Below are 12,490 nucleotides of genomic sequence, written 5' to 3'. Positions count from 1 at the left end.
GGTTTTGGCGTTCAAGATTAACTATAAGTCAGAACTCATTTGGAATATTATAGTCCCCAAACAATTTTGTGCAATGCAATATAATCACAAAGGGATTACTGTTGTGTTTGGTTTTAGAGTTAAATAGAATTGAGTTTTGATTTTAATTGGGTTATAATGATTGTGTTGTTGAATTATGAGAAAAAGTGTTAAAAAGTAATGAATAGTTGAGAGAAAGTAATGATTGTATTGTTGAATTGTAGAAAAAGTTATGAATAGTTGAGAGAAAGTAGTAATTGTGTTGTTGAATTGAAGATAAGTAGAGTTAAGTAGAGCAGAGTTAAAATTAAAGTTAAAATTTTTTTGTGAAACCAAACGGTCATTACATATTTTCTCCGATGAGATTCTGGTTGAAAGTCCAAATAATCCAGAAACTTTTGGATAGAAATGATATATCATATCCTTAAATTAGATGCACTAGTAAAAAATCTGAATTTATCAAGGGAAACATCCCTTAGTAATCCCTCGGTAAACTAGATTTCCGAGGGATTTCTAAGGGATTTGGTTCCCTCGGTAGACCTTGCCTCAGTAAATTTACTAAGGGAATCGTAGTCCCCAATGATTTATTAAACAAGTTATTTCCTTAATGGTACAATTTATCGGCACTTTCTTAAGGTATATTGCATAGAAAGATTGCCTAAAGAGTTGAAATAAAATGTTTTAAGAGTTACTTAAAAATACATCTAATCCTTAGGTGAAGCGAAAGGTTTCGTAAGCAATCAAAGAGAGTGTAACGCAGTAGTATACTCATTCATTAGTAATTATTGTGGGATTATACGTAACTATTTATTAGCTATTATGATTTCTATTTCATCATATTAGACTTATAAGCCTCCCTTGAAATTCAAAAGATTTTTTAAGCACCATTTATTATTATTATTATTATTAAAGTATAGTAGTTTCGACAATAAATATGATTTTCTCCTGTATATTAGTAAATGCACATGAAAACTAGTTTTGCTTATTCTACATTTTAAGCATCAACTAGCCTTTTTCTACTCATGCATTGCATGGGTTCTTTTTTTTTTTATTGTCTATATAAGTTCTTATTATAAGTATGACATCTGGAAAAACCACTATTCTTATTAAAAACAATATCAATTAGTAATTTTAATCTTTAATATTTTTTTTTAGAAACTAGAGTAATATAATTCTTAAAATAATGTGGTTGAATATATTGTTATAATTATTGTATTTAAGTTAACAGCTAGTATAAATTTGTCACTTGCATTAATTAAGTTCAGTAAATTATGGCCCGTTTATTTTCAGGGTTAAAATCACAAAAATTTTAACTTTAACTTTAACTCAACACACTACACAACATTTTGTCCTTTTCCACAATCAAAATCAAAGTTACTTTAACTCTGAACCAAACGCACCGTTAGTGTCTTGTTAGATTTATTTTTGTTTTATTTATGACATTGAGTTAATATAGTTATATATTATAAAATTTTTCCCTTGTAAGATCACAATTGTTTTGAAAATTCTATGTATGATCAATCAAAAACAAATTGTGGTGTTTAGATCCGTCGTGTTGTGTATATTCGTTTTAGCACATTTGTCTAACATTTCTTAAACAATTATTCTAGTTTTTTGAAAACTTATTTGCTTCTTAACAATAAAATATTTTAAAGAATAATTTCAAAATAATCAATTAATAAAATGAGACTAATTTTGAATGGTTTAATAAATATGTAACTCACATCTCTCAGTTCGTCTATAATTGTATATCATATGTATATTAGAGAAATTTTTAAATATAAAATTCATGATATATTTATTTCAAATATTTAAATTTTTTAGATTACCATAGTTTGGTATATTATAATAATTTTAATCTTATGATATAAATTAGATTAATAGGTGTATCCTTTTAAAAATATTATTTTAATAATGTTGTTCCTTTTATGATGGATCATTTATTATAATAGGAATCAATTTTACTTATATGTATGGAACAATTTATGGGCACTTTCTTAAGCTATATTGCTTATAAAGATTGCCTAAAGAGTTAAAATAAAATGTTTTAAGAGTTGCTTAAAAATACATCTAATCCTTAGGTGAAGTGAAAGGTTTAGTAAGCAATCAAATAGAGTATAGCGTAGTGGTGTACTCATTCACTGATAATCAAGAGGTTTGGGATTCGATATTCGTTGTGGAAATATCCGTATCTGTTTATTAGCTATTATGATTTCTATTTCATTATATTAGACTCATGAGCATTCTTTGAAATTCAAAAGGTTTTTCAAGCACCATTATTATTATTATTATTAAATTAGAGCAGTTTATACAATAAATACAATTTTCTCCTGTATATTAATAAATGCGCAAGAAAACTAGTTTTGCTTATTCTATATTTTAAGCATCAAATAGTCCTTTTCTACTCGTGCATTGCATGGGTTCCTTTTTTTTTTTTTTACATCTATATATAATTTCTTATTACACGTATGACATCTAGAAAAACAATTTTTCTCATTAAAAGCAATATCAATTATTAATTTTAATCTTTAATATTTTTATTAGAAATTAGAGTAATATAATTATTATCATAATGTGGTCAAATAAGTCGTTATAATTAAGTTGTTATAATTATTGTATTTAATTAACAGTTAGTATAAATTTGTCACTTGCATTAATTAAACTTAGTAAATTAGTGTTGTCATATTTATTTTTTGTTTTATTTATGAGATTGAGTTCATATAGTTATATATTATAAAAATTTTCCCTTATAGGATCACAATTGTTTTGAAAAATTCTATATATGATCAATCAAAAAAAAAATTGTGGTGTTTATATCTTTTGCGTTGTATATCTTCGTTTTAGCACATTTGTATAACATTTCTTAAAAAATTATTCTAATTTTTTGAAAACTTATTTGCTTCGTAACAATAAAAAATTTTAATGAATAATTTCAAAATAATCAATTAATAAATGAGACTAATTTTGAATGATTTAATAAATATGTAATTCACATCTCTCTGTTATTCTGTAATCGTATATATATGCTCATCATATGTATATTAGAGATTTTTAAATATAAAATTCATGATATATTTATTTCAAATATTTAAATTTTTATATTATAATAGTTTGATATATTATGATAATTTTAATCTTATGATATAAATTAGATTAATAGTTATATCCTTTGAAAAGATCATTTTAGTAATTATGTTCCTTTAATGAAGGGATCATTTATTATAATAGGAGTCAATTTTAGTTATATATATATATGGATGGATATAGATTATTTATACATTTAATTTCACTAATATTGATTATTGTGTTCCATACACCTGATATGTTATAATGGCAAAAAATTGAACAAAAAATTATTTCTAAATTAAAAGATCTTATTATTTTTAGATGAGTTCGACGGATCTATAAAGATCGAATCGATGGATAATATATATCATTACCGGGAAAAAAATAGATGAATTATGTTAGAGATCGAATAGGCAAATGAGCTCTAATATAGGTAACTATGGCGTATCAACTAAGACGTGGTTGAAAAGCAGAATTGCTCTTCGACATCGTTCCGATCGAGCATCTCTGTCCTCCTGCACATTCTAGTCATGTCCATCAGGTCTCCAAGCCGAGGAGCTTTCCTCCCGCACCGGTCATGGCATTTATTAGTCTCATCGTACTAGAGCTGCTAGTTTTTAAGTCCGCTGTTGACGGACTTCCAAAGGCAGTTCATTACAAGGACCCTGACCGGCGACTGTCGTAAATTATGGCCGGGCCACAGAAAGGACGACCCGGGCAATCAGAGGGTCGCGATCATGGTCCATGACTTCAACACACAAGACATTTTGGTCAATATTTGCTTTCATCTTCGCCCATCAATCGTCCTCCAATATAATATTAAAAAATGGGAAAATAAAAATTAATAATCCAGGCCAACACGGCAACAGTGTGAGGAAGAAGAAGATGCTCTTTTCCTTCTTTTCTTTTTTTTTCCCCTTCATTTTTTATTTAATTGGAAAAAATAAAAAGAAAAAAGAAAAAAAAATTGCCACTGTCAAGACAGAGAGAGAGAGAGAGAGGAGGGAGAAGGGAGGAGAAGACCACAGCGTTGTTGGGTTCCTTCCGTTTGGACCTTTGGGACTCGATTGGAATTTTTGGGATTTTGCCTCTCACTTCATATCTCTCTCTCTCTCTCTCTCTCTCCTCTTCTTCTCCTCTTCTTCTTCTTCTTCCTCCTCTTCCCCTCTAATCTTCTTCGCATTCCTGTCAGTTCTTCAGCTTCGATCTCTTCATTCTTCCTCCCTTACCCCTCTGGTACTGCGATGGAATTGCCCGAGTCAAGCTGGTGAATTTCGTCGCGACTCAGTCAACCCAATCGCCTTCTGGTCTTCTGGGTCGTCGTCCAGCTGAATCGGGTGCTCGGGGAGCTTCATTTCCGGTTTCTGGGTAAGAATCGTGCTGCAATTTTCTTCCTTTGTAAGACTTCTTCCTCGTTTGTTTGCTCCTTTGTCCTCTTGTTTGATGATCAGCTGGAAGGTGAAAAGCTTGGACTTTGATGACTATCTTCTTGTTTTGTCACTGTTGCTTGGTTGTAATTAGTCTGTTCTAGGGTTTACGGGGAGTGTGATAGCGCTGTTTTGGTCGTGCGACAAATCTTGAAACGTAGTCCTGTCGATACCCTTTTGCTGTTCTTTGATGATTTCATGGGTTTCGATGAAATTCCTGTGCTTTCGTGGCTGTAGAACTCTTTCCTCGAATGAAGATTTTGTGGGCAAACTTCGGATTGTCTTGTTGTATCGTGATTTCCATGCAAGTTTCTTTATTTTGTGCTGCTTCTTGTGATATCATTTCTAGTTTACTGGTCGAAATTGTCTGGATTTATTACGTTTCCGTTCTTGGTTTAAGAGTGTGGAATATTCAGCTATGGTGTACAATTATGACAGACTTGAGCTGAGTTGTCGCATCTTCGGTATTGATTGAGGTTGTTTCCTTTGGAATGACATGTTGGTTGTCTATCTTTTAACCCGATTTATTGCTGATAAAATTTTGTTGGGATTCGCAACTAAGGGTGTAACTTTTCCCCTCAGCTTCTAAATTAGTGCATCCCGAACACGTAACGGTTTTTTCTTTGTAAATACGGGATATACCTTGGCTAATTTCATTTCTGGGTCTCTTGGGAAGGTGGATCGGAGCTCCGAAACTATGACCGTGAAGAACTGAGGAGATCAGGAGGTTTGTCTATTTAAACAGGCTAAAGAACAAAAATGTTGGAAGCGGGACAAAAGATCACGGGAATTATAGACCTGAACAAGCCTCACTTTAATGAACTTGATTTATCCCAAGGACCGTACCGTAAACTTGCAGAGGGCAGCAACATGTCCATAGAAAGTTTTGGAAGCCTTCAGACAAGCAATGAAGGTTCGGTTGCCATGTCCACTGATCAAAGCAGCATAGCTTCAAACGAGTCTCATACTCGAATCCTTAACCACCCAGGGCTTCGGCGCCGAGCTAATGATAACAATCTGACTGCACACAGTGTTAACAATCGCCGAGGGAGAGTCTCCCATGCTCTGAGCGATGATGCCCTTGCACGGGCCCTGATGGACCTGAACTCTCCAACGTGGGGTCTTGCGAATTTCGATGAGTGGACTCTTGACCTAAGGAAGCTCAACATGGGTGAGCCCTTTGCTCAGGGAGCCTTTGGGAAGCTCTACAGAGGAACTTACATTGGTGAGGATGTTGCCATCAAGATCCTTGAGAGGCCTGAGAACGACCCAGAGAAGGCCCAGGTGATGGAGCAACAGTTCCAGCAGGAAGTCATGATGCTTGCAACACTGAAGCACCCAAACATAGTTCGGTTCATCGGGGCTTGCAGGAAGCCATTCGTTTGGTGCATCGTGACCGAGTATGCAAAGGGTGGTTCAGTCAGGAACTTCCTCTCAAGGAGGCAGGGTCGAGCTATCCCTCTCCGATTGGCTGTCAAGCAGGCATTGGACGTTGCAAGAGGAATGGCCTATGTTCATGGCCTTAATTATATTCATCGGGACCTGAAGTCTGATAATCTCTTGATTAATTCGGACAAGACTATCAAGATTGCTGATTTTGGAGTTGCAAGGATTGAGGTGCAGACTGAAGGGATGACACCGGAAACAGGGACTTATCGCTGGATGGCTCCGTAAGAATTTGTTTTAACATTTATTATGTTTCCAAAATTCTATCTTTGCTTCGTGTTTTCTATGTATTTGATATTTTGTAGTGGTTTATTTCCTCATTTATCTACTTTTGGTAGGCAATTAACATCAAGAGCTCACTTTATCTAATTGGTGCTTCAACACATCTAGCTGCTGAATTTTTGCGCTGCTTTTGAATACTTAATGAAATAACTGACTGAATAAAAGTCTGGAGGGGTTTACGGTCTGCGTCTGTTAGATTACTCTGTTTGCGGCTCTGTTTAAACTCACTTAACCTACCCAAGTTGGAAGAGTTTTAGTAGTACTTACCAAATTAGCACCTTAAGTAAGTGTCTCGTTTACGTTTGAAAGCCCGATATATCAGTCTCGGGTTATCTCACTGTTTATGTGCCTCTGAGAGAGTTAAATGAGGTCTTATCTGAGATTGTTCAGGATGGTGTTTCTTCACGAGCATCTTTGCTCTATCTGCAAGATCTAGGACCTATATGTTAAACTTGCTTTTACATGAAAACCTCTGGTCTGTAGATTGGAAAGAAAGGGGTGTAAATGAGCTTAAGATTCCTCTTTTCACTTATGGATTTCTCTTCCTGATACCTGATTCAATGATTGTATTTCTAACTGTTACCTTTCTAGTTCAGTTCCTTTGCTTGAGAGCTTCTTATGGAATCGTGTCTTAGCGCAATTTATTGTACATCTTTACTGCTATCAGGGAGATGATCCAGCATAGGCCCTATACTCAGAAAGTGGACGTGTACAGCTTCGGGATAGTCCTCTGGGAACTCATCACAGGAATGCTTCCCTTTCAGAACATGACTGCGGTTCAGGCGGCTTTTGCAGTGGTGAACAAGGGAGTCCGTCCGCCCATTCCATCGGACTGCCTCCCAGTCCTCGCTGACATCATGACCCGATGCTGGGACCCAAACCCTGAGGTCAGGCCTCCCTTCACTGAGGTTGTCAGGATGCTCGAGTATGCAGAGGCTGAGGTCCTCACTACTGTCCGCAAGGCCCGGTTCAGGTGCTGTATCGCCCGGCCTATGACCTTGGACTGATGCTGAGATGGCGGAACCAGGAGACAAGGAGGATGGAGAAATTGGGGGAGTTGACAGAAAGAAGAGATAGAGGAGGTTTTATTTGTTTGTATTTTTCTCTTTTTTGTATTTATCAAACTCTTGAGGAAAGGGAAAGTTTAAAAAAGGATGTAAGGGAAAGAAAGTTTGTTTCAGGACCCAGTTTGAGGTGGTAGGAAAACAATATTGGAGAACATTTGCTGTGTATAAGAATGCTTCGCTTTTTGCGTACTGTCTTGTCTGCTTTATTTCCTCATGCCATAGCAGGTGCTGGAATCATGCATAATAGGAAGGAAATGGAATGACATGAACTCGAGATTCAATGATACCCAGCAACCATTTTGGATAGAGTACTCGCCGCCTTTCATTGCTTCTAAATCTCAGAATCAAGAAGTTCCATGATTTGGAATCCAAATTTCTTTTCCAAAAGCAGATTGATTTAGACTCTTCCTACATTGAAGTGGGATCTTTCGTGGACAGGGATCAGTGGAAAAACCCAGTGTTCTATAATTATAGGATGGATCCATCTCCATTTACATTTTTCATATCAAACATGACAGAGCAGATTTATGGAAGAAATAATGGTACGGTTTTACACATTTTATGCAAAAGCAGAAGTTCGTATACATATACAGCAATATATCCTCATCTACAGCTAAGGGAGCAACAAGGTATATGGGTCTTGCAGTAATCAGACCGCTCCTTCCATAATTTTTTCCATCTTAAGAAATAAGAAAATTAGAAACGATGAACACAGATTGGAGACAATATGGACATCCTCCTCAGCCTCCTTCATATATGATTTCTCTTCATCAATTAATCCAGAGTCATAGGCCGTGATATACAGCACCTGAACCGGGCCTTCCGGACAGTCGTTAGAATCTCTGTCTCTGCATACTCGAGCATCCTCACAACCTCAGTAAAGGTGGGCCTGGTCTTGGGGTTTGGGTCCCAGCATCGGGTCATGATGTTGCTGAGGATTGGGAGGCAGTCTGATGGGATGATCGGCCGGACCTCCTTGTTCACCACTGCAAATGCCGCCTGAACTGCGGTCATGTTCTGAAAGGGAAGCAATCCTGTGATGAGCTCCCAGAGGACTATCCCAAAGCTGTACACGTCGACTTTCTGAGTGTAGGGCCTATGCTGGATCATCTCCCTGACAGAAAAGGAAATACACGGTAAAATATATGGTCATAGGGGCAATAACCACAGAGGAAAAGTTGGGTCGGGTTATCTGATCAGATTAGAAGAGGTTCGAACTGGAGAAACAACCAGGTAGAGAAACGTGCACTTGGAGTTTTTAAGTAAAGCCAGAAACATGAAGAGGAATCTCAATGCTTTTGTATCTTTTTTAACAATTTCAGAATGGAGCATGCTTATCATAGCAAGAATCATTCTTTTCAGGATCAATCAATACAATCATTGCACTTATATTTCTGCTAACACCGCCAACAGCTTCTAAACTCTAATTATATCATGACTGATCACCCAAATAAATTATGGAGTGTGTAAAAAAAGAAAAAGAAAAATAGATGAATACCATGTCAAATAATCTCAGATCTCAAAACTGAGTACTTACCTTAAATGCGCAGAGAGCAATATGACCCATTATAAATTTTTCACACTTCAGGAAAAACCTAAAAATTTCTCTTTCATGCAAAGTTATGGAGTAGCAAAAACTTGCAGGCCATTTCAGCTACAAACTTTGATGCTGTGTTTCGTGTGGAGAAATATGAACATGGAATCCCAAAATAAAATTTTACACTCTATTCTATTGTCAAAAGAGTCCATTTCTATGTACCAGACATGAAATCAATGTAAGTTTAATGGTCAGTGGATAGAGATGTAGCATGCTTTGAAGTGAATTGCCCACCTCAAGTTACATTTGACTAGACACAACCACGGGATATAAGGGTACTATCAAACTTGGTATCATACCCAAAGCCAATAAAGATCTGCAATAAATTATACCGCATAAAATGCATCAAAATGGTCAACCAAAGGAATAATGCAACTTCGACAGCACCAAAGAGAGAAATTCTTACGGAGCCATCCAGCGATAAGTTCCAGTCTCTGGTGTCATCCCTTCAGTCTGCACCTCAATCCTTGCAACTCCAAAATCAGCAATCTTGATAGTCTTATCAGAATTAATCAAGAGGTTATCAGACTTCAGGTCCCGATGAATGAACCCGAGGCCATGAACATAAGCCATTCCCTTCGCAACATCTAGTGCCTGCCTAATGGCCAATTTGAGTGGAACTGACCGGTTTTGCCTTTTCGTCAAGAACTGCCTTACCGAACCGCCTTTTGCATATTCCGTCACAATGCACCAGACCAATGGCTTTTTGCAGGCACCTATAAACCGAACTATGTTAGGATGATTTAGGGTAGCTAACATCATGACTTCTTGCTGGAACTGCTGCTCCATCAGTTGGGCCTTTCCCGGGTCATTCTCAGGCCTCTCAAGGATCTTGATGGCAACTTCCTCGCCATTATAAGTCCCCCGGTAGAGCTTACCAAAAGCCCCCTGCGCAAAAGGAGGGCCCATGTTGAGCTTCGTCAGATCAAGGGTCCAGTCATCGAATTTCTCGAGGCCTAGAGTTGGGGAACTATTGTCCATCAGGGCCTGGGCCAGTGCATCATCGCTCAAAGGATGCGTTACTCTGCCTCGACGGTTATTAACACTATAAGCAGTTGAGTAATTATCACAAACGCGGTTCCGAAGACCCTCGTGCTTCAACATACGAGTATGGGATTCGTTGGAAGCAATGCTACTGTTATCCACGGACATCGCAACAGAACCTCCATCATTGCTCGTCTGAAGGCTTCCGAAACTATTGATTGACATGTTGGTGCCATCCCCAAGTTTATGATAGCATCCTTGTGATAAATCAAAGTGACAGTTATCATGATTATTCAGCCCCATAATCCCGGCAAACTTTTGACCACCCTCCAACATCTCCCACCCTAATTGCCACACCTTTGTTCTCGTTAATTCTTCGGCTTCATAATTATCGCCCTATTGTAGTTAGCCTTCCACCTGAATCCATCAGAGAAACATAAATATATGGTAACTAACTAAATTCTCAAAATACAAGTGAAGGAAATACCAAATACTAGATACTCCCGCCACATCCAAAACTAACTAAACTCAGAATTATGCACCCAGCAAGATCATCATTAAATTCTCAGCAAAATACGAACCGAAATCATTTTGAAAATGACTTAGCAAAGTAAAATCCATGGCCGGTAAAAACCCGGAACTCCGGAATTGTAAGGTCCTTCCTGAGGAGCTAAGAACACAATACTGCATGGCTCACAGACCTTATTACAACTTACAAGCAAAAAGACCTAAACTTGCAGCTCAACTTCCTTACCTTTTAGCTTGTCGGGAAGTCAAGCTTAACCTCGGTAAATTCAACCCAAAGGCAATCAATAGAAGAAAACATAAGAGAGCACTCAAATTCAGTCTCGTTGCAAGCTAATTTCAGCTGAATTAAAAGAGTAAAATGACAGAAAGGAGGGATATTTATGGAGTTGGACCAACTGGGTCCGAAGAAATTCACCTCGATCGAAGCATAGTTTGACCCCGGAGTTCCGACAGCAACGAAGCAGACCGATTCCGAGGCTCTCGTTTATCACAGGCAGATATACAAGGACGATGGGACAACCCGGCAATGGTTTTCGATTGCTGCTGCAGAATCCAGCACAGGCAAACGAGGTGCAGAATAGGAAAGCAACCGCTTTATCATATTTTCTCAAAAATTATTATTTTTAATAGATAAAATAAAGTAAAAATCTCTTCTTTTCTTTTCTTTTCTTTTTTTTTTGTTTTTTCTTCCCCTACGGGGAACAGACTCGACCTCGACGCGACTCCAGTTCCATTTCCCGGTGTTCTTCACCGTTGTCCGCTTACATCCCGCCATGTGTCTATTGTCTAGTTCCGTTGCTCTCTTGAGTTTTGTCCCAAAACAGACTGACTTTGAAAACTTATTCTCAAGCTAGTCTTGTTTGGAAAACAATTCCCTATCTAGATCTACGTGCGAGAAACGCTTTTGGATCAGTCCCTGTCATTTATGTTGCATTTGATTTCATACTAAAATTTTAAAATCAGATTTTAATTTTCAAAAAGAGTAATATAAATGGGATCTACCCTTTGACTTTGTATGAATTATGTTGTTTTGTTGTGAAAAAAAAGTGGTATAAATGGAGTCCACTCTTTGACTTTGTATGAGTTATTTTATTTTGTAGTGGATAGAATTAAGTTAGAATTGTGATTATAAAATAATACTTTAAAACCAAACAATGCATTAGACTCTTTTCAAAATACCTCAGAAATACTCCTATGTTTAAACTAATTATATGAAATACAAATAAATAATAATAATTGTAACCATTATTGGCTAGTTAATCAATTTTCTAAGAATATTAAAATCTAAAAAAAATAATAGTTCGTTTAGGTTGAATGTAATTTTTAATGTCAAACGTAAATTGAAGCTAACCATAATGGATACTTGAGTGTGTTATTTTATTTTTCAAAATTTATAATTATTTAACATTATTTTAGTGATTTTATATTAGTTATTTTAGTACTTTTTAATTAAAGCATTCGGTCCAGTGAACCGCAGTTAACTGAATTGGATTTAATAAATCACTAACTGAACAACTTTTTTTTATTGAAATTTTTGAATTGAAGTAAAACCTATTTAAGAAGTTCATTTTTGTCTCGACTCAATTTGGTTGGACGGTTTAGTTCACGTTCTTGGCTTCTTTCCCCACTTTTATCCTTACTCCAACCTCGCATAAACCCTCGCTCCACCTTTGATTAATGCAACATTGTAGCCTTTGTTGGGATTTTTTCGTGTCAACCACCTTTTTAGGTTCATTTCCACGCGGTAGCTTAATCTCACCTCATTAATGATGTTCAAGCGGCGAAAATTGAGGAGCGAGAAATAAGGCCGAGCCATGCTTGAAATCATGAGTCCGGCGATCGCAAGACAACCAAATCTTGAGGTCGCTTGTGTTGGATTTAGTCCACTAGTACGACCCAGTCTTATAATTGGTCGGAGCCAATTCAATACAATATGCCCTAAAAACTATTTGTGCCTTGACATTTTGGTTACGGATATCGTGTATTTTTCATTAATTGAGCAGATTATTAAATTCTATGATGTGTGCGTGTATAAGGTCCATCGGATCAAATAAGTGACTTATGCACATTGTGAA

At 36.6% G+C, this 12,490-nt stretch overlaps 2 protein-coding genes across 2 annotated transcripts; one reads left to right on the top strand and one right to left on the bottom strand.

Moving 5' to 3' along the window:
* Positions 1-4,098: 4,098 nt before the first annotated feature.
* On the top strand, positions 4,099-7,496 carry LOC116187417 (serine/threonine-protein kinase STY13-like). Its single transcript, XM_031516102.1, has 3 exons — positions 4,099-4,452; positions 5,188-6,181; positions 6,907-7,496. The coding sequence occupies exons 2-3, from the start codon at positions 5,271-5,273 to the stop codon at positions 7,244-7,246; spliced, it is 1,251 nt and encodes a 416-aa protein (XP_031371962.1). The 5' UTR covers positions 4,099-4,452; positions 5,188-5,270; the 3' UTR covers positions 7,247-7,496.
* A 278-nt stretch (positions 7,497-7,774) lies between these two features.
* LOC116187416 (serine/threonine-protein kinase STY13-like) lies at positions 7,775-11,071 on the bottom strand. The gene is made up of 3 exons (XM_031516101.1): positions 10,831-11,071; positions 9,310-10,304; positions 7,775-8,420 (listed from the first exon to the last, which is right to left on the bottom strand). Exons 2-3 carry the CDS (start codon positions 10,221-10,223, stop codon positions 8,081-8,083), a joined length of 1,254 nt encoding a protein of 417 aa, XP_031371961.1. The 5' UTR covers positions 10,224-10,304; positions 10,831-11,071; the 3' UTR covers positions 7,775-8,080.
* Positions 11,072-12,490: the final 1,419 nt, after the last annotated feature.

This window comes from Punica granatum, chromosome 8 (genome assembly GCF_007655135.1).
Source record: "Punica granatum isolate Tunisia-2019 chromosome 8, ASM765513v2, whole genome shotgun sequence".
NCBI lineage: Eukaryota > Viridiplantae > Streptophyta > Magnoliopsida > Myrtales > Lythraceae > Punica > Punica granatum.
Note: the sequence above shows the minus strand (reverse complement) of the source record. Positions and strands in the feature narration are given on the sequence as shown.

Bases quoted from the DNA above. Each gene is read 5' to 3' on its own strand.
- LOC116187417 (XM_031516102.1), top strand. From the start codon at position 5,271: ATGTTGGAAGCGGGACAAAAGATCACGGGAATTATAGACCTGAACAAG. The intron at 6,182-6,906 runs GTAAGAATTTGT...TACTGCTATCAG, and splicing joins ACTTATCGCTGGATGGCTCC to GGAGATGATCCAGCATAGGC.
- LOC116187416 (XM_031516101.1), bottom strand. From the start codon at position 10,223: ATGTTGGAGGGTGGTCAAAAGTTTGCCGGGATTATGGGGCTGAATAAT. The intron at 8,421-9,309 runs GTAAGAATTTCT...CTTTTCTGTCAG, and splicing joins ACTTATCGCTGGATGGCTCC to GGAGATGATCCAGCATAGGC.